The sequence below is a fragment of the Anoplopoma fimbria genome, chromosome 9 (genome assembly GCF_027596085.1).
Source record: "Anoplopoma fimbria isolate UVic2021 breed Golden Eagle Sablefish chromosome 9, Afim_UVic_2022, whole genome shotgun sequence".
Lineage (NCBI taxonomy): Eukaryota > Metazoa > Chordata > Actinopteri > Perciformes > Anoplopomatidae > Anoplopoma > Anoplopoma fimbria.
The window spans coordinates 15,595,480-15,617,726 of record NC_072457.1 but is presented as its reverse complement, the minus strand read 5'-3'; the positions used below and the strand labels follow the sequence as shown (position 1 = coordinate 15,617,726).

The 22,247-nt window shown below is 41.0% G+C and overlaps 2 protein-coding genes across 2 annotated transcripts; both read right to left on the bottom strand.

Moving 5' to 3' along the window:
* Window positions 1-7,574: 7,574 nt before the first annotated feature.
* On the bottom strand, window positions 7,575-15,103 carry LOC129096489 (CD209 antigen-like protein E). Its single transcript, XM_054605287.1, has 5 exons — window positions 15,001-15,103; window positions 14,036-14,143; window positions 9,769-9,923; window positions 9,448-9,551; window positions 7,575-8,083 (listed from the first exon to the last, which is right to left on the bottom strand). The coding sequence occupies exons 1-5, from the start codon at window positions 15,101-15,103 to the stop codon at window positions 7,939-7,941; spliced, it is 615 nt and encodes a 204-aa protein (XP_054461262.1). The 3' UTR covers window positions 7,575-7,938.
* An 805-nt stretch (window positions 15,104-15,908) lies between these two features.
* On the bottom strand, window positions 15,909-21,902 carry naf1 (nuclear assembly factor 1 homolog (S. cerevisiae)). Its single transcript, XM_054605283.1, is given in 10 exon segments — window positions 15,909-17,368; window positions 17,371-17,559; window positions 17,726-17,813; window positions 18,612-18,663; window positions 18,769-18,929; window positions 19,040-19,122; window positions 19,280-19,373; window positions 20,607-20,742; window positions 20,857-21,116; window positions 21,813-21,902. Coding segments are annotated over 10 exon segments (1,353 nt in total). The 5' UTR covers window positions 21,822-21,902; the 3' UTR covers window positions 15,909-17,087.
* Window positions 21,903-22,247: the final 345 nt, after the last annotated feature.

Sequence of the window (22,247 nt, the reverse complement as noted above, 5' to 3'; positions counted from 1 at the left end):
TAAGACTTTGATATCACATACCATATCATTATTATTAATATTAATATTTTCTTATTGTGTGTAAAAGTGATTACAAAACTAGTGCAGACAATTATATGAACACATAAACAGCTAAGGACTTTTCAGATCTATCTCTATTGGCCCTATTATGCTTTTCAACTTTTTCCCTCTTCTTTAATGTGTTATATATATTTTTGTAAAAAAGGTTCGTAGAGTGTAAAACCTGAAGTCCACGCCTCAGAAGCTCCTGAGCGGCCTGAAACGGCTCCATTGAATTCTCTCCTTCACTTCTGTAACTTTATGAGGTCATAATGTTGTGGAAATTATGTAAAACTCCTTCCGGCTAGTTTGGCCCTCAAACAACAAAAGAGGGAGACGGAACTGAAGCTCCGGAGGAACAGTTTTTTTAAATGTGAAATGTTGACCAATCACAACAGAGTGGGCTAGCTGACCAATCAGAGCAGACTTTGTTTTCTGGAGGGAGGAGCCAGCGCTACAACGGAGCGTTTCAGAGAGAGGGTGAGAAGAGGTGCTGCAGGACAGCCAGGATGAGAAAAACAAGGAGGATTATGAGCATTAACGCATGTAAACATGTTGTAACTATAACTTGAGATAAAAATATGCACCCGGAAAATACCATAATTGGGCCTGTTTAAGTAATAAGTTCTCTTGAATACCTATGTTGAATACACTTCCTGTAAGTCGCTTTGGATAAAAGCGTCTGCTAAATGACTGTAATGTAATGTAATGTAATGTAATAAGAGAGGGGAGGAAGAGCGAGACGGGAGTAGGGAGAGGTGGTGCGGACTTGTCGGTGATGCGGACTTCACTAAAGCTATGAGAAAAACCCAGAACTTGTTGGACTGAATTATTTCTGTATTATACACCCATGTCGCTTACAATATTGCCAATATTATGTTACAAATGTACATTCTGACCTGTGATGCTAGCACAGAGAGTTCAAAATGAGAGAGATATCTGAAATATCGATTTAATTAAAAGTTGACAGATCATCCATAAAGGTAAAGAATCCTAAAAGCACTGACATCCTCTACAGTGATTTACAATAATAGTTCCCATTATTGTCTCTATTTTGTAAGTGATGACATGAACAAGACAAAACTAGTTTTATGCAAGTAAATATTGAGAATGTTAGCTATTACTGTGCAAATGAAACTCTAAAACAGACATCAGAGTGGCAGAAACTAAATGTCTGTCATGTGAAAATGTAAAGGATAGTGTATTGACACAGTTAAATTAAAGTTTTACTGGATTAATCCTTTTATGGCATTAAACAATGTCCTTTAAAGCTCATAAACAGCTGCAACTCGTCACCATGGGAGGAAATGAGGAAGTGACACTGAGGAAAGAAATCTTGGAATTTGAAGAATTGTCTCTGACACACGGAGATGTCACAAAGTGAGTGTGTGTGTCTGAACATGTATGGAATGCTGCTGACAGTGTTTGTCATGTGTGACACAATGAGTGACATTGGGACCATTGAGAAGAGTACTCACCACAAACAGCACCTGCTCTCTGAGTATGTGTGTGTGTGTGTGTGTGTGTGTGTGTGTGTGTGTGTGTGTGTGTGTGTGTGTGTGTGTGTGTGTGTGTGTGTGTGTGTGTGTGTGTGTGTGTGTGTGTGTGTGTGTGTGTGTGTGTGTGTGTGTGTGAGACAATGCAAGAAAAACACCTGCTGCCTTTATGACCAACAAACACATCCTATGGCTCCTCAGAGACACAAGTTCGATTCCCTGTGTACTGTCAAAACACAAACAGGCTCAGGTTGAATGCACATTGTTTTTTAACTTGGAATGTGTTTCATGCGACTAGTTTTTTTGCTAATTCTACATAAGGCTTCTCTTTACTTCAGACCATGGGGAGAAAATGTGTCTATTCTCCTAACTAAAGTGGTGAAGGTGAATCCTACTTCTTTGGCCGAGATGAAGAACAAAAGATATAAGGACAAGAACAAACACAGATTTGGAGGTTCCTGCATTTCAGGACGTCCGGTCCAAACAACAAATGTTGATTTTGGTCAGAATGAATAAGCAGTTTGGATACATTACTTTGGAATGTCAGCAAAATATACATCATCAAAGAGTTGCTGTTGTCTATTTTATTGAGAGACTTCAGCTGTTACATCTGTTTAGCTTTCTTATTAAGATATGACATTTTCTCAATGACCCGAAATTGAGATCTAAATTGCTTTTTTTCTGTAAATAATTGTTTTAAATCTTCTATTAAAGTCCTGTACACATGTTAAAAAACACTGAAAGATGAGATGCGGTTTGAAGGCAGCATGTATTTGTATAATCACACTTTACCTGAATGGCTCGTGCTGGTAATCACAAATAAATCAAGATTATTCCAAAACACATTCAACAAAGAAAAAGGTTTTACAACAATCAAAACCAAATCAAAATCAAAAAGTAAAATGCAAAATGATAAGCAAACTTGAGTTGTTTGAGATTTAGGTGAAATTGTATCTTTTTAACTTTTGAGAACAGTCTCTAATATTCAGCTTTAAGTTGCCAACACCAACTGATTGACTGGAGCGCCATGGAAATTGTAGTCCTACAGTTATTTTCCTGTGGCCTAAAGAGGTGTCCATTACACAGCAAAATTGTTTGGGCTAATTACACAAAAAGTAAGTTCCTAATAATAAACTATGACTCCCACAGATACATTCCTTCTTCTGTAAGACAATATCAGAGTGACCTTGATAGGCTGCCTTCATTTATTGTATTTTTATACACCTTTGTTTTGTTATTCAGCGTGGACTACTAGCAAACCCAGAGGAAACAGCCGGGACTAAAGGAACAATTGCATGAAGTAGACCATCAGTGACACCACTGTGAAATATGAGTAAATAATGTCCATTAGATAAATGTGTTCTAATCAGCAAAACAAAGGTTTTCTTTGAGTTGCACATTGGGGATTCCTCAGCTATGTCTCCTGTCTATTTTTTCCTGTAAAACAATGAGAACAAGTGTCAGAAGCTTGGCCCATACAATGTTATCATGGGCAATATCATAGGACACAGAGGCCGGATCTCAATGAGACCTATTGGTGTTCCACTTCCTATCCTCTTGAAAGCACCCACCAGTATGATCCTGTTAAAGCATTCTGTTGAGGTGAGTCACACATTAACAACAATAGCACATTTCTCAGCTCATTGATGCCTGCAAATATGAATCCCATTTGGGATCCCCTACAATTATTCTCAGAGCTGACGTAGAGCTGTGACTGGGGCCATTTATGCCACCTTGTTTTCCGGCTGGTCTGAGGCGCTTGAGAAGTGTCGATTGATGTGTGATCCAGCTTTGAACTAAAACAGTGGCTCTGAGTCGGGGCCAGTTGATCAGCGCAGTAAATATGTGGTCATTCAGGGGCCAGCAATCACCGAATTTATGCAGCATTTATTTCATCCTGCTGCCAGGTGAAGAATGGGGAAACTTGTATTCTACAAGATTGTCAGTAATTAGGAAACTCAGTTGCACATGGGACAGTTTTGCATTTTTTGTAATTAATGTCATTCAATATCTACAAATATAAGAGCACACACAACCAATTAATATAAATGACAAAACTAAATAAATCTGGGCCACAAAATGGCTTCAAATAGTTAAACAGGCCCTATTATGCTATTTTCCGAGTGCATATTTTTGTCTCAAGTTACAGTTACAACATGTTAACATGCATTAATGCTCATAATCCTCCTTGTTTTTCTCATCATTCTGTCCTGTAGCACCTCTTCTCACCCTCTCTCTGAAATGCTCCATTGTAGCGCTTGCTCCTCCCTCCAGAAAGCAAATTCTGCTCTGATTGGCCAGCTAGCCCGCTCTGTTGTGATTGGTCAACGTTTCACATTTCAAAAAACTCTTCAGCTCCGTCTCTCTCTTTTGTTGTTTGAGGGCCAAACTAACCGGAAGGAGTTTAACGTCACTTCTGTAACACTATGACTCATAATGTTACGGAAGTGAAGGAGATAATCCAGCCGTTTCAGGCAGCTCAGGAGCTTCTGAGGGGGAGGGTAACTCCTTTTAGGGGTAGACTTCAGGTTTTACACTCTACGGACCTTTAACATGTAAAAAAAAAAATATATATAACACACTAAAGGAGAGGGAAAAAGTGGAAAAGCGTAATCGGGCCACTTTAAGAATGAACAGTAAATGGTGAGTACTAGTGAAAAATAAAAGAAAAAAACCAAGTACACGGTGTACTTGGGTTATCAAATTTTACTTAAAAAACCTTGGAGAAAAATGTCCTTCCTTTATTTTCATCAGAAACTTCATGCTTCACACTTAAATTCAATTCAGTTTATTTTGTATAGCCCAAAATTACGAATACAAATTTGCCTCAGAGGGCTTTACAATCTGTACACATGTGACATCCTCTGCCCTTCCCTCACATCAGCACAGGAAAAACTCTCCTAAAAAAAAACCTTAACAGGGAGAAAAAAGGAAGAAACCTATGGGAGAACGACAGAGGAGGGATCCTTCTCCCAGAATGGACAGAATGCAATAGATGTCATGTGTACAGAATGAACAACATAACAGAGTTACAACACATTCAATGTATATGACATAGATTATTCATGTAATTGCAGTAAGCAGAGTAAAGAAGGAAAAAATTAAGACTACTTATAAAAGCAGCATTGACTATAGTAGAATTTAAATAATGATATAGGGAATAGTAATAATAATGTGACTAATAATAATAATGGGTATTAGCAGGGCCACAGCAGGAGGCACGACCACAGTCCGGGTACAGCCACGATTTATGGAAACCTGCGAGGCGAGAAAGCACAAATACTCCAGGGTAGAAGCAAAGCCAATAAGCGTAATAGTACAGGGAATAATAGTAATGTGATTAATAATAATAGTGGTAGTAGCAGTGGGTGTCAGCAGGGCCACAGCAGGAGGCACGATTACAGTCCAGATATAACCCCGATTCATGGGAACCTGCGAGGCGAGAAAGCACAAGGACTCCGGAGAAGAAGCAAAATCAGTATTTTTTCTGCATCGCTTTGTGACAGGATTTGCCTGATTTTCGAAATGTTACGTAAAAGAAAAAAGGCTGTCCTTTTTTTATATAAGAGTTAAAAGACAGATCCTGATCAAAGATAACTCCGAGGTTCTTTACGGTAGTGCTGGATGCCAGAGCAATACCATCAAGAGAAACTATATCGTTAGATAATTGATTGATCTGGGCCTAGTAGAATAACTTCAATTTTGTCTGAGTTTAACATTAAGAAGTTGCAGGTCATCCGGCTTTTTCGTCCTTAAGACATGCTTGAAGTTTAGAGAACTGGTTAGTGTCGTCTGGCTTAATCGATAGATATAACTGGGTATCCTCTGCATAACAATGAAAGTTTATTGAGTGTTTTTTGATAATATTCCCTAAAGGAAGCATATATTAGGTGAATAAAATTGGCCCAAGAACCTTGTGGAACTCTGTGACTGACTGGTTTTTCATCAAGGTTTCATTGTTTACATATACAAACTGAGATCGGTCTGATAAATACGACTTAAACCAGCTAAGTGCGGTTCCTTTAATGCCTATTAGATGCTCCAGTCTCTGTAATAGGATTTGATGGTCAATGGTGTCGAACGCAGCACTAAGGTCTAGCAATACAAGTACAGAGTCAAGTCCTTTGTCTGATGCAATTAGAAGGTCATTGGTCTGTTTCTGTGCTATGATTCACTCTAAATCCTGACTGAAAATCCTCAAATAAACTATTGTTATGCAGAAAGTCACACAGCTGATTTGCTACTGCTTTCTCGGGGATCTTAGAGAGGAATGGAAGGTTAGATATAGGTCTATAGTTAGCCAACACCTCTGGATCAAGAGTAGGTTTCTTAAGAAGAGGTTTAATTACAGCTAGTTTGAAGGCCTGTGGTACATGGCCCGTTCGTAAAGACAGATTGATAATTTCTAATAAAGAATTGCTAACTAAAGGTAAACTTCCTTAAGCAGCCTAGTCGGAATCGGGTCTAAGAGACAGGTGGAAGGTTTAGACTTAGAAATAGTTAAAGTCAATTGTTGAATGTCGGGAGAAAAGCCATCTAAATATATTTCAGGTTCTACAGCTGTTTCTAAGGTTACTGTATTTGAGGATCAATCGGTACTAGTTGCGGGCAGGAGATTAACATTTTTTTCTCTAATAGTTAGAATCTTATCATGAAAGAAGTTCATGAAGTCACTACTACTGAGGTTTATAGGAATACACGGCTCCACAGAGCTGTGACTCTCTGTCAGCCTGGCTACAGTGCTGAAGAGAACCCTAGGGTTGTTCTTATTTTTCTCTATTAATGCTGAATAATAGGCTGCTCTAGCATTACGGAGTGCCTTCTTATATATTTTAAGACTGTCTCGCCAGACTAACCGCGCTTCATCCACATTGGTGGAACGCCATATCCTTTCAAGTTCATAAAAATGCCTTGGTTAATGTTAGTTAGTATGATTAGAACTTAAAAACAGAAAATGTCTTTCATCAATTTGGAGCATTCTGCATGACCTGGTTTAGTCTGGCTCTTCCAATGGCAGAGAACAGTCCTTGAAGCAGTAATAAAGTCCAAAACTTATTTAGGTTTACCTGGTGTAGGAGAGACCAACCTCCTGATATGCAGAGCTGCAGAGAATCTGTTAACAGACGGACTAATCAACTACTCGACCAAACTTTGAAATAGTTGTTTCCTGATGGGAGAGAAAAAATAACATTTCAGCATTTCACTTGTAAACTTCCAACAATGGCCGTCAACCAGGAGTCCCAGGCATTTGCGACGATAGACAGGAAAGTGGATTTGGGGTTTCTGATGATAAAACAAGTTGTTAAGAAACAGAAATGAGTGTAATTAGAAATGTCATCTCCTTGTTTATATTCACCATTTTACATCAGAGGCTATACAGACATTCAGCCAAGGAGAGGTCATAGAAGGACATTTTGAAAACTGAGACATTTTAGCAGTCAACCACAGTTTGGCTGCTGTGAAGTAAAGCCCACTAAAAACAAAAGGTTTTAACACATTTCTTGGATCATGAAATTTGTTCAAACACACAGAAATACACTTGTGCACAAAATGTTCCCCCCATCTATCAAAACTACTGATAATTAAGACCCAATGAGGAACACTAGTCATGCATTAATGAGAAAATTATGTTCACGCTTCATGGTTTCTGAGCTAAAGGTCCTGCAGTAATAACTTTTTGATTCCAAATATCACATGTCATTGGTTCAGTTCAAATCAGGATCTAGATGTGAAAAGATTGAAACCTTGTTCCCTCCACACTGACCCAGACTCTTTGTGATCACACCTAGAGATTCATTCAACACGATTGTGCTGCCACCTACTGGTCATAATTAATAAAGTGCAATTCTAGCTGCATCCTATAATTCCTCATTAGAGTATGTACTTTCCTTTGACATTTAGTGCCAACTTCCCAGCCATAGTGGCAAAAGTATGAAGTATTTCATGGAATCTCAGTATTAAGCCGTTGAAAAAAATGAATTACCAAGTACTTCTTTTTAATATAACATTTTATTTTAATACTCACATTCAGTAGCTTATGAGTGGTGTAATATCGTTATTTGTGATGTTCTAAGACTTTGATATCACATACCATATCATTATTATTAATATTAATATTTTCTTATTGTGTGTAAAAGTGATTACAAAACTAGTGCAGACAATTATATGAACACATAAACAGCCAAGGACTTTTCAGATCTATCTCAATCCAGTCACAGCAAACAGGCCACAGATCAAATCATGGTCCACTTCTCTTAAAGAACCAGTGTGAAAGATTTAGTGGCATCTAGTGGTGAGGTTGCAGTTTACAATCAACTAAAACTTTTTGTTAACATCAAGAAAAAACCCAAAAAGGACTGAACAGCAAAGGAAGGTGACCGAACAGTACACACATCTGTTAAAGCTAGCGTAACGTCTGCTCACAGATCCACTGGGCTCTGGCACTACAGTTGTAGTCGTTTAAGCCAATGAAATCAATCATTGTGCGAAGGTCACCACAGTCTTCTCCTCCTAACGAGTCATCAGGCTGCCCCCGGGCCCAGTTCAACCTGCAGACAGACAGGACTCTGTTCAGAGCAGCTTGTTTTCTGATATTATTGGTTTGAGCTAATCATGGAAGGGCTCCATGGATGACGGTGCGTGACTCCTGACAGAGGCTTTCTTTCCTTCATCAGGGACATATTGGTATTTATTTTTCTAGAGATTTATGTATTGCTTTCAGCGCGGTGCATTTTTGGTTTGCGGACAAACTGCTCTTGCGTCATCCAACTTAAAACTGTGCCCCTGTTCTCCTCTCATGAGTCACATGTAGCTGTCGTAAAAAGCGGAACAGTACTGTCTCCGGTTCCTCCCCCCCGGACCTGAAATCCTCTGAACATCCACCATCAGATGCTCTCAGACTCCATGGCCAGCCCTGCTCTCCTGATGTCCCCGCCCACCTGCACACCTGTTGCCATTTCCCTCCTCAGCTCCGCCTGGCCTCCTGCATCTCATGGACTCGTCACACACACTCCACATATACCAGCTCAGCTCCAGTTGTTCTTAGTCAAAGTTTTATTACCTGTCAACTGGACCACTGCCTTTAAGCCTTTCTTGTAATAAATCATTGAACTGCACCAGGCTGCCTGTCTTTGTCTGTATGTGGGTCCTTCCCCTGCTGCCTGCTCTCCTCATTGTGACAGTATGACCTGATTAACAACAAAGGGAGATGAGCCGGTGTATGTGGAGTGTGGCTGACGAGTGAAAGAGATGCAGGTGGGGCAGTTGGGTGGGAAAGGCCAGGCAGAGCTGACGAGGGGTATGGCACCAGTTGTGTAGGTGGGCGGGGCTGTGAGGAGAGCAGGACCAGCTGCTGGTGGTCAGAGGGGCAGGTCTGAGGACTGACAGGAGGATAGATGGCCTGTGGGAGCAGTGAGAGACAAACAACGAAGAGACTAGAAAGTCCTTGGTGATATGCTGCATGAGAGATTTCTGTCCACCTGAGCACTGTTTCTTATTACTCAGCACCCTACACCCTGTTGGTTCTCATGGTGAAGTTAATTGTGGAGAGTAGGCTCAATTCCTGCCCAAACCAGCTGTGAGAGGAGATAAAGATTTCTCCAAAACCCTCTGTCTCGATTCCCTGCAGGTATCTGAGGTACATTTATCTGTACTTTAGCATTAGCATTGAAATTCATAACTTGTACTGTCAAATTTATAATTCTTGAACACAATATGTGTCCACAAGCCCAAGCTATGAACAGCAGATCTGATATATGAATAGTAACTCACTAACAGGCTAAAAGGCTGTTTGTGAGTTAAACATGAACAGCTAGACAGGAGCCTAAAGCACTGCCCATTAAATGACATGCATTCTTCATCATAACAAAGGGTGTCACTTCCTGTTACTCATTCATGTTTATCCATATCTCACCTGTCTCTGTTCACTGGTGTTCCATCCACCCAGATCCAAGTCCCTTCCTCCTCCCTGTCAGACATACCAACCCACGCTGCCATGGTGAATCCAGTGAGGAAGGCCTGTCAGAAAGCAGGAACTACAGAATCACACACTGCTGATTGAGACGTCTGAGTTCCTGAATCATCCCACAGAGCATTTTGTAGCAATGACATTCAGTTTAATAATGAGCAAACAACATGTCCGCTACACATTCACCCAGGCTATTTCTGTACAGATACACTTTAGAGGGTGTCTCAAGAGAAAAAAAGAAGAAGCGAATCAGGAACATGGAGGTACCTGTTCCTGTCTGCTGTTGATGATGACCAGGTCAGCGTCTCTCTGCACACAGTCCTGCCGGCTGCCATCCCAGCTCCTCCTCTGTGAGGAAATGTAGTAACAACTGGAGCCGAACATCAGCCAGCCCTGTGGGCATGTCTCTTCCTCTGTCTCACCTCATCACAGCAACACAGACAGCAAGGCACGACAGAGCATGTCACAATACAGACCATAGAGGACAGAACAGTCTCATGATGCAACAAAGTAGGTGCCTAACAGAACACCTTCTCAACTCGTCAAATACCAACGCTTGGTTAGCGGCCATACGCTGCACTCTATGGAGCTCTAGGTTCCCCTCTAGCATCAGTCATGGACGCAGTGGCGTGCACAGGGGGGGGGCGGTCGCCCCCCCTTGTGGCCCAATTGTTGAAAAACACGTGCTAAAGTGCCCTCTCAGGAGCCAAAACGCGTATTAAAGGGGCCCCTTGGGAGCCAAAACGCGTGCTAAACTGCCCTCAAGTGTCCTTTCGGGAACCAAAACGTGTGCTAAACTGCCCCCTTTGAAGCCAAAACGCGTGCTAGAGTGCCCTCAAGTGTCCCTTTGGGAGCCAAAACGCGTGCTAGAGTGCCCTCAAGTGCCCTCTCAGGAGCCAAAACGCGTGCTAAACTGCCCTCAAGTGTCCTTTCGGGAACCAAAACACGTGCTAAAGGGTTCCCTTGGGAACCAAACCGCGTGCTAGAGTGCCCTCAAGTGTTCCTTTGGGAGCCAAAACGCGTGCTAAACTGCCCTCAAGTGCTCTCTCGGGCACCAAAACACGTGCTAAAGGGCCCCCTTGGGAGCCAAAACGCGTGCTAGAGTTCCCTCAAGTGTCCCTTTGGAAACCAAAACGCGTGCTAAACTGCCCTCCAGTGCCCTCTCGGGTGCCAAAACGCGTGCTAAACTGCCCTCCAGAGTGACCTGACCCTGCCATCACAGAAACTATCGGGCATTATCTTATTATGCTGCTATTAGTCTGTCTACACCGGTCCACCGGCCACCATTAAAATGTAATTGTCCCTGGGCCTAACACTTTTTTTGGGGGAAACCCTGTGTAGCGGAGTTAATAATTCCACTTGCGATGTCGAATCAGTTTTTCCGAGTCTGACCATGCTCCTCAAGACGTATGCCACCATTCCAGTGACAACAGCTTCAGTAGAGCGGTCATTCTCAAAACTTAAACTTATCAAAACTGTGCTGAGAAACCGATGTGGGGAGAAAAGGCTCTCTGACTTAATGCTCCTCTCCATTGAAGGAGACATTTCCATTGACCAGAACAAGGTCATTGACATTTACAAACAGATGGCCAAACGAAGAATTTTACTATAGTTCCACTTGGCACAAAGACTCATCATAGTTTGTTTCTTTTGAGTTGTCAAATAAATAGTTTAAGTAAATAGTTTAAATGTGTATTGTTCCTTGTGTGATTTTATCACAGAGCCCCTCTTGGGTGAAGAAAATACATTAAAATACTATGACACATTACTGTTGCAATGACTTTTATGTTGGGCCCTTTGTTGATCTATAGTTGAGCCAGAACTATATCTCACAGAACCAGTTTGGATTATCTGGTGCTAATATGGTGTTAAAATGCACTAGAATACAGGAAATGGCATCTACTTAATTGAAAATGTTCTGGGGGAAGACTCCCAGACCCCAAGGAGTTTATTTCCTTCATACATCCATGTCGCTGTGTGTTCTTCACAGTCCAACGTTGCAATCCACACAGTTCTCTTGAATGCTGATCCTAACAGCAAACTAATCTGAGTAGTCTGTCTAGTTAGTCTGTTTTAAGGCTATATAATGTGTCATTTGTATAACATATAAAACGTGTCTAAAGTGCCCTCTTCAGTGGTGAGAACGCGCTATATGTGCCCTTTTTTTCTCTTTCCGCCCCTGCCCTTCAAAAAGTCTGTGCACGCCACTGCATGGACGTGTCCCTCATAGTGTCTTATCAAAATACCCTTCCAAAGTAGGTTTCTTTACTTTTCAGATTTATTTGGTTTAGACTCAAAACTACTTGGTTAGATTTAGGAAAAGCTGTTTCACAAGTGGCACCATAAACTAAACTCTACTGACTTTGCGTTGTATTGCTGTGGAAGCAGAAATCTCAGAACTTGAACCTATAAAACTCTGCAATCTGCATGGCAACAATCACAAGAGGTAAATGAGAAAAATCTGTTTTTTATTTGTCTTTTCGGTGAACTGCGCTTTATCTTTCAACATTTCAGTGTTCAAACAGAATGTTATTCCTGTCAGTGTGGACAATTATATGAAACAATATATAGACCATCAGTGGACAGATCAAATTCCACTGGTGGCCTCACTAATCATCATGAGTCTATATACGGATTAACTTTATACAATGCAGCAACAACTACTACGAACAATATACAGCGGGTAAAATAACACGTCACCATTTTTCTCAGTAAATATATTTCTAAAGGTGCTATTGACATGAAATTTTCACCAGATGTCGGTAACAACCCAAGTAATCCATACATACAAGAAAACAAATAACTTCAGAAATTAAGTTATGTGTAATAACATGGAATGACACAGGGAAAAAGTATTGAACACGCTTACTGAAATTAACTTGGTACAAAAGCCTTTGTTGGTAATGACAGCTTCAAGTAGTCTCCTGTATGGAGAAACTAGTCACATGCATTGCTCAGGTGTGATTTTGGCCCATTCTTCCACACAAACAGTCTTCAGATCTTGAAGGTTCCGTGGGCCTCTTCTATGAACTCTGATCTGTAGTTCTTTCTATAGATTTTCTATTGGATTCAAGTCAGGTGATTGGCTGGCTAGCAGCTTTATTTTCTTTCTCTGAAACCAATGGAGAGTTTCCTTGGCTGTGTGTTTGGGATCATTGTCTTGCTGAAATGTCCACCCTCGTTTCATCTTCATCATCCTGCTAGATGGCAGCAGATTTTTATCCTTCCTTCAATTATATGAAGTGCCGTATGCTGAAAAACAGCCCCACACCATGATGTTCCCACCTCCAAACTTCACTGTTGGTATGGTGTTTTTGGGGTGATGTGCAGTGCCATTTGACCTCCAAACATGGTGTGTATTATGGCATCCAAAGAGTTCAATGTTGGTCTCATCTGACCAGACTATATTCTCCCAGTATTTCACAGGCTTGTCTAAATGTTGTGCAGCAAACTTTAAACAAGCTTCAACATGCTTTTTCTTCAGCAATGGAGTCTTGCGTGGTGAGCGTGCATACAGGCCACGGCGGTTGAGTGCATCACTTATTGTTTTCTTTGAAACAATTGTACCTGCTGATTCCAGGTCTTTCTGAAGCTCTCCACTAGTGCTCCTTGGCTCTTGAACAACTCTTCTGATAATTATTTTCACTCCTCTGTCAGAAATCTTGCGAGGAGCACCTGGTCGTGGCCGGTTTATGGTGAAATGATGTTCTTTCCACTTCCGGATTATGGCCCCAACAGTGCTCACTGGAACATTCAGAAGTTTAGAAATCCTTCTGTAACCAATGCCATCAGTATGTTTTGCAACAATAAGGTTGCGAAGGTCTTGAGAGAGCTCTTTGCTTTTACCCATCATGAGATGTTTCTTGTGTGACACCTTGGTAATGAGACACCTTTTTATAGGCCATCAGTTGGGACTGAACCTGCTAATATTAATTTGCACTGACAAGGGGCAGGATTGCTTTCTAATTACTGATAGATTTCAGCTGGTGTCTTGGCTTTCCATGCCTTTTTGCACCTCCCTTTCTTCATGTGTTCAATACTTTTTCCCGGTTTCATTACATTTTATTACACATAACTTAATTTCTGAACTTATTTGTTTGGTTTTCTTTGTATGTATGGATTACTTGGGTTATTACCGACATCTGGTGAAAATTTCATGTCAATAGCACCTTTAGAAATATATTTACTGAGAAAAATGGTGACGTGTTCAATACTTATTTTACCTGCTGTATATACTGTACATTAATCATACATCTTAAAGCTGTATCAATGGATTTGTTTTGTTTTTGGTCCCTTTGGCAGTCCCAAATCTGACATACATCACCTTTATAGTTGTGATAGTCATTTGTCTATTCTGAACATGATTATTTTTAGGAATAGTGTTTGTGTCCAACTGATGAATGCGAGCTCAATATTCTGTAAATATCTCTTTAACTGCACGCTGCGAGGCTGTAAAACCAAAACAATGAGCTAAAAGAAACTTGAGAGCTGCAGAGAGCTGCAGAGAGCTGCAGAGTCAGGGGTCTGTCTATACCTTTATCAGTGGGCTGACTCAGAGCCAGTCTCAGAGAGATGTTGAGAATCCCCTGAAGAACACACAGCAGTCCAAAGCTCAGCAGAACCACACTGAGATGTTTTAGCTCTGAACAACACACACATACAAACACAGAAAATATTTTCTTAGTTCAATTCTGGTCTTCTGGTTAATCAATCACATCTGGTGCTTAATTTTAACTTTAGAAATCCAATTAAATAATCATAATATTAATATTCTTATGTTATTAACTATTTTACTTTACTGTAAAACAAAAACAATAAAGGAATTTAATAAAAACAATGATAATTTTCTTATGTTATATTAAGATTATTATCTCAGACTTCTGAGAAGTTATTTTTTTGTATTAATGAGATTCCTCTCATTTCCTTTTGAGCTCAATTTCATGGAAGCAAACATCGCCGGTCATTTTAGTTTAATCCAGCACTGAGATACCTATAAAGAATGCCGTGAGTGCTACTGAGTGTCTCTCGAGTCACCTCATCCAGCCTGAATGCGTTTCGGATGCATCATTTATCTGTGACCGAAGCCAAGTTGGTTCAACTGATCCTGGAGAAACAACGCAATGTCCAGCAGATCAGAACAGCTTTATGTCTAAACCATAGACTCTATATAAGAACAATAAAGTCCTGAGGTGCCTGCACAAAGTCGACAAACTACTAACAATAACATCTATATTACTTAGCAACATTCTTTACAGTATCTCCCAATGTCTCAAAGCCACAGCGAAATAAAATCAGAAATACAGACGGGAGAAGTTTGCTTCCATGAAATTGATCTCTAGGGATATTGAGGTATTCCGTTAAATCAGAATTTGTTTCCTTTCTTAGAATTCTCATATAATATACATTTTTTTTCAGAAAGAGGGCCAATGTTTATTTTGTCCTCTCAGGTGACAGCATTACATTTTTCATATATATGTACATATTTCCCTGATTACTTACTTGGTTTTGGATTCTTCTCTGTAGCAGCATTCTCAAGTTCAGGTTTGGGGAAATTCTGATACTCACCAATGGGAGCCTCATTGGAATGAAAGAACACAGCCATTTTGAAGCAGCTGCAGTTAGAAAGTGTGTTTTATGTCTGATGTACCTTTCCTGTTTGTGACTGGCCCTCCTGTAGAGGAACTAATGGTTTCCTATACAGACCCTGTATAGGAAACCAACTTTTTTTATTTTTTTAACTTGGTTCTTTGGCTATTTTTCTTTCTTATTTATTTCTTTATATATATTTAATTCATTTTCAGAGAAAATCAGTGTCAGAATATTTTCTGATTTTATTTTTTTAAACAAAGTATCTATTTAGGGTTTTGTTGAGTGTTACAACAGGATCTTTAAATTGCTTTTTACTTAATCGTATTGTGTGTTATTTAAGAATACATGCTTGGTGTGTTTATGAGTTACGTTAGAGACCTTTTCAGATGATATGAAAATGAAATTTCCCATTTTTAAGTTTAGCAAAATTAAAACTCATTCAATTTCAATTTAGTCCTAAACATCACCCTGAAATGAACCTCAACCTCAAGCGTTTTCCCATTTGAATTATTTCATGAAGAGCCAATCCGATCAGTTCAAACCGTGATGTCATTCTAGGTTTCATGATTGCCAATTGGTCCTCGCCTCAAACTGAAGGTGACATAATTTCAGATGTATGATAAGAAAGTGTTTCTCAGCAAATCAACTAGAATATTCATTCATTTATTCAGTTTGGTCTCTTGCAAGATTCCAGTTTGTCTGAGTGTAGAAACGTCCTGTTAAGAAAGCTTGTGAAAGAGACAGTGATTACAGCAGCAGCTTTACACAACAGTGTTCCACAGACATGTTGGACAAGAGGAATGGGTCTCACTCGACAGTCTTACACAAAAACATTTATTTGCCGTTGACGCAGTTCATTAAATGGGTTAAACACTGACATGTAGAAAGCGTCTGGTACAAAAATATATACAGTACATGTGCAATATTACATATGAGTGAAAATGACTTGTCCTGGCATCACGTTCACATTCTTACAGGACTCATCGGTTGATTATTTCCACAAATGCCAAAAATGAAGTCCTTAAAAGGTGTACAAATCATGTAGCTACAACTGAATGTCCATCTTTCAGACCTTGAGACCAAAATGACTGTATGAAGGACACTAACCTACTGATGAGACTGGAGCTTAACACGCAGATACCTTTAGAGAACGAAGCTTGAGTGTCCACTGCACTGCTCAAACAACCATTATGGAATACTAACATAACATGTGCATGCCTGGTTTTTATACCAGATTTAAATTTATAGTTTGTTCTGGGCTATGGTAGGAAAATGGAGGTGCAACAAGGATTCTTAGTTCCATGTGATTATACACTGATGAAATCTTATGAATATATTTTACTCTAATTTCTGCCAAGAAATCCTCCCAGATCCTTTAATATACATCTGTGTGTGTATATATGTATATATATATATATAGCTGGCTGCTATTTTCACACAGCTTGACATTGTATGCGCTTGTGGAAAACCTTAAAGTAATTCAACACGCTTTAGAAATACGAATATCTTGTCTGTCAAATGATATCTTTATGGTATTCGCCACTGATACAAGGGGAAGAAGTTCATTTCCACGCCTTTTTACCCCACGTCTTTCTAGCTCCTTAAAAAAAAAAAAAAAAAAAAAAAGACATAATCAAGAAAGAATCAGGAAGCCACTGATGCTCGCTGTGTCCATTTTGTTCAACAACTTTTTTACACAGTAGAGTTAGAAAAGAAAAAAACAACTATGCTCTTGCGTTTAGTTGTAAAATCAAAACAAACATTACATTTGCATAAAGTTAAAGGCTCTTCAGGAGGTCTAGATGGTCAACAAATGTCCGTGGGAGAAAATATGTGTAAAACTTAAAAACACTACAGTGGCAGAATATGTGGTTGGTGACAGCACATTACTGAGCTCGATCAGATATATCATTATCATTTCATACTCTAATAAACACTGCTAACAAGCAAAGCCAGTGATTGATACACATGATGGAGGATTTGTCATGTCTGATAGTCTACAAACAGATGACATCATCTTTTAACAAGATAACCCAAAGCATCAACTCACCAGCAGGAGCTCTGGTTAGTATGAACATGTACATCACTGAGGAGGAGGGGGGTGGGGGAGGAGGAGGAGGAGGAGGAGGGAGGTCAGAGAAGGGGACAGAGTTTGGTGGCCAGAGAGGACAGGAGAAAGACGGGTTGAAGTAAGAGGAAGGCGGAGGGGGGATACAGGGGGAAGTTGGGTGGGGGAAAAAGTGAGGAGGTGGAGGAGGGTAAGGGCAGGGAGGGGGAGGTACATGGGAGGGCCATTATTGTGTCTAGGTGGTGGGTGCATGTGTCTGGGTGGAGTGGGTGTGTGGCTGAACAGTGGGTGTTTATTCCTCGGGTTCTGGTGCCTGTGTGGAGGTCCTGCAGGTCTTGGTGGGAAACCCCTGACATTACCCTGCTGCAGCGAGGTGTTCTGGGTAACGAGGGCAGGATTATCTGGAGGGAAGAAAAAAAATAATAATTAAAAAAAATTGGATGAGGCACAGGAAGGTTGATTCCTGTCAACTTCTTAAAGATGGTAACAGCATAAAACCACCCAAACATGTCAGCTACTGTCTTCCCTTTGGCACACAGAATGGACTTCCTGTTTGTGTGCAAATACCTGCATTGCTATTGTCCCTCTTCTTTCGTGAGTTTTTCGATTTCTTCTTAGCTTCACGTTCTTTCTCATCATCACTGAAATCTAAAGCCTGGAGAGAGAGGAGAGACAGACTGAGTGGGACTCTCATGATGAACAAAACACAGCAATCGTTTTCAGCGTAGGGGAAACTCCATAGATTAAGTTCAGTGAAATGATTCAGAAACATTTTCAGCTAAAACCACTGCTTTAGTCAGATCTACTTGTTTTCACCTTAAAGTGACTCATAACACAAAAACAGGAAAGCAGACTATTTGAACACTGATTGGTCCAAACATCTACTGAAGGTGCCGTCATTAGAAATGTAAACATGTGAGTGGATCAGAGAGAAGACTACACAGTGCGTCATATTGTGCACCGCCACACTGAATCTGTAGAAAATATATATAGTATTGGTCATATTTGCTGAAACTGTAACTTTATTCTTTCCAACCAGCTCTGTGTCACTGCAGCATGGGCAGTACATGCAGATGAGATGAACGGCGCTCTGCTGCCCTGGTCACAGAAAAGAGCCCAACTGGGGGCTTCTGGGTCTAAGAGTCACGGCCGCCGGGAGGAGAGCTCACGGCAGCTCCAGAGACAGACTAGCCAGCACTGGAGAACACAATGCCTTAGGGACTCTTCCCTTCCGATTGGTTGTTTTCCTTTAGGCACGCTGGAATGTTGCAAATGCAAAGCAGGGCACTAGGGGGAGCCAGATATACCGTTTCCCCCCAATTACATATCTCATGTACTACTGTCAGGATAGAGCGACAGCTTCAGAAAATATGACAAAAAGCGGTTTTAATTAAAGCTAACTCTTACAAACGTTAATCAACATGCTAGCTCACATTCCAGTTCCTTTGCTTACCTCTGTTGGTGGTTCTTGGTCGTTCTTCCAGGATGCATCAGATCCCTTAAAACTAAAGGAAAAGCATATTTAACTTCACAGAAACAACCTTAATAACTAAACATTATATTATATAGATGTGCTCCATACATGCATTACTGTGTTTGCATGCACTTACACTTTGAGCTGTTGTGTGAGGATGTAACTTGTGCACTCTTTGACGTTGGGTGTGTAATAAACAGTCTGACCCTCAGTCAGCCCCTTGCTGCTTATCTGGTCCGCAGAGTTAAAACGCAAAATATACAGCGGACTGGACACTGGACCAAATACCTCAAACACCTGAAACCCAAAAACAAGAGAACAAACCATGTAGGAACCGACAGGACGCAAACAAACGGAGGACACAAAACAGGAGTAGATAGAGGTAAAGCCTCTGCCGGTCCACCCACCTTGCCAACTGGCAGCCTATCAGATCTAAATATGATGGTGTCGTCAGTCAGAGGGGGCGTGTCTTTCAGAGACTGGATCACAACTGCAGACATTGAAAGTGCGGTTAAGGATAGAGCTCAAGAAAAATGAACATAAAAGCCTAGACTTATATTATTCTCATCCTAAGAAAAACATAGTTTTTCTAGTACGGTAGAAAGTTGCACTGTGACCTTAACATGAATGCGTGTTTGTATATTTACCAAGTTGCTGTATAATACTGGAGATCGTTCCTACAGGCTGCAGTTCTGCATCTTCTGGTAACGACACAGACACCTCCTCCACTGCCGGCAGCTCCTACACACAAACACAGAGTCAGGCAGTCCATGTGTCCTTGGGCAAGACACTTAACCCCAAGTTGCTCCTGCAGGCTGTGGCATCCGTGTGTGAATGTGTACGAATGTTAGTTCGAGTTAGAGTCCTGATGGGCAGGTGGCACCTTGCGTAGTAGCCCCTGTCATCAGTGTATGAATGGGTAGATGATGACATGTAGTGTAAGAGCGCTTTGAGTGGTCGCTATACAAGGACAGTCCATTTACCTACAACTGAGAACTGAACACAGTGTGTGGAAAAAGAAAGTACCTACCACACTGCAGTGTCCTCCTTAGAAACACTGATGTAATGACCCAGCAAGAACAGGTGTCTTTAATGGCCAACCCTGCATCCGTTTCAGATTAAACCTAGAAGATCTGTTTTGGGTTCTACTTTTAACTATAGTGAAAAGCTATGGTTGATGGTTTTCAGTGTCAATAAGGCAGGTTTCAGTAAGTGAAAACTGCCCCACCTGCCTTAATCATTTCCTGATCTAATGGCAGATTCAAATATGATTCTTCTTTCTGTGTACCAGTGAGCGTGTGAAACCGGAGTCAACTTCGTACGCATACATGACCAATAAAGCTGATTCTTATTCTTACAACACAAGAGTCATTGGCAGGGAATCATGTACAAATATTGACCAGTAAATCACACAACAATGTTTGAGCGTGACCTTAGGGGATTTCATGTTAAGCCCACCTCACCCTGCCAATTTATCCTGAATCAATCCTCAATACATGGCACGGAGTATCCAATAATAATAATAATAATAATAATAATAATAAGTACTGAAAGCTGCCATCAAATATATGGTCAGATTCATAACATTCCTTACTTTGATCAGGTAGTTCTTGGTTTAGATTGTTTTATATTTCAGACAAAGTTGTGTTAAAAAAATGTTTAATGTTTAGACAACGTTTAACATCGGATGAAAAGATTTTATTCAACATTTTTTTTGTTGCGTGAGGGAAGGCCGTTTAAAAGAAAAATGTCTGAATACATCACCACTAGAAACCCACAACCTATGGAGTGGAAAGGCAGGTGAAACCATGTAGGGCAATCAAGACATTGCTGTTCCACTGCCATTTATTCACACAATCCACAGACAACCCTTATTACGGTCTTCTGTGCTCCTCAACATGGAGGGAAAACACAAACTCCAGAACACAGGAAAATCCTCTCCTGGACTCCTCCAACATACAGCCATAGACTGACCTCGAGCAGGACTTCATCTCTGGTTTTGATGGGAGCTGGTTGGCTGAAACCCTCGTCGTCATCATCACAAACGTGGGGAGAGGGAGAAGAGGAGGATGAAGAAGAGGAAGAAGAAGAGGAAGAGGAGGAGCTGTCACTGGGAGTGGGAGAGGAAAAGCCACAGTCAGTTATTTGTAACTATTCTTGTGCTGTAAGCAGAATGGTGAGTGTAGCTACGTTAAGCCTTTTGTCAAACAGTGTGTGCGACTACCTGTCTGAATCATCTGAATCCTCGTCCTCACAGTCCTCCGCCTTACACACGACGTCTGAAGAGCGAGCTGCTGCTGCTGACTCTGTATGTACATCTCCGTTCTCCTCGGGATGCGTTTGTGTATTTGATGATGTGTCTGTGTTGAGCGCTGTGACGATGAGATTCTCCAGTTGCGATGTCACGGTGACCTCCATCTCTTCCTCCTCCCCCTTGGGCGGCGTTATCGTCTGTCCATTCTGCTCAGCTGATTTTTCCTCCATCTGAAGCAAACACACATTTAGATTCTTTAATGTTAGCTCATCAGATAACACATGACGTTAAAGGATCCACAAAGCAGCCTTTTATTACGTCCATTTATTTAAGTCCATTTCTTTTAGTCCATTTATTAAGTCCTTTTATTTAAGTCCATTTATTAAGTCCTTGTCTTAAGTCCTTGTCTTAAGTCCTTGTCTTTTAGTCCTTGTCTTAAGTCCTTTTATTAAGTCCTTGTCTTAGCAGCCTCCTCTTCCTCAGCCCAGCCATGGTCACCACAGTGAGCAGATGAGGCAGAGCATCAGATACAGTGGTGCTCGGTTCAAGGACCCATTCAAAGTAACAGTAACTTACACTGTTCCCCCGTAAGAAAGGCACCATGAGTGTGAATACTTCACGTGCCGTCAGGTCTGAACCACCGTTAAACGTGCTCAGCTGACGTCACATGTAAACAGGACCCCAACACGAGGGTGAAAAGGTAAACTGTGCATTTTGATTTCATTCGTTTTAAACTAACGTCTGTCAGCGTTGAAGGTCACTCATCTAAACACTCAACCACAGGCAGAATAACACCACAGTGGAAATATAAAACACCACAGTGGACATATAAAAGCAGAGCAGTGATGAATAGTGAGCTCGTTCACACCCACGTGAGGGCCGCTCGCTCACGAGCAGCAGGCTAACACCACCACGTGTTTACGTACGGGGTTCATCGGTCGTCTCTACGCGGGGACTATGAACGCACGAGTCTGTTCCAGGCAGCACCTGTCCGTTCAGACACATACCTGTGTGTTGTGAGGGACTGGTCCGTGCTGGGAACAACCTCATGCAAGCGCAGGAACGTCCAGGCCACCGTACACACCGGACACACGTCACAGCGATGAACCCAACTACTTCCGCTATCAGCCTTCAGAATAAAGGTCTCAATCACAACGCCCGCTCCTCGAGCACTACAATACAGACATACAGAGCAGGGACATTTTATTATATTTTGTCCTTTTCAAATCATACACTAGCCTACTTAAAACAACGCATTCAGTAGTAATTACGTCATTTGACAATAAAAATCGCTTCTGAAATATACACAATATTGTAAATGTCTACACATTTCTGATTTATGTATTGATAGATATTATATT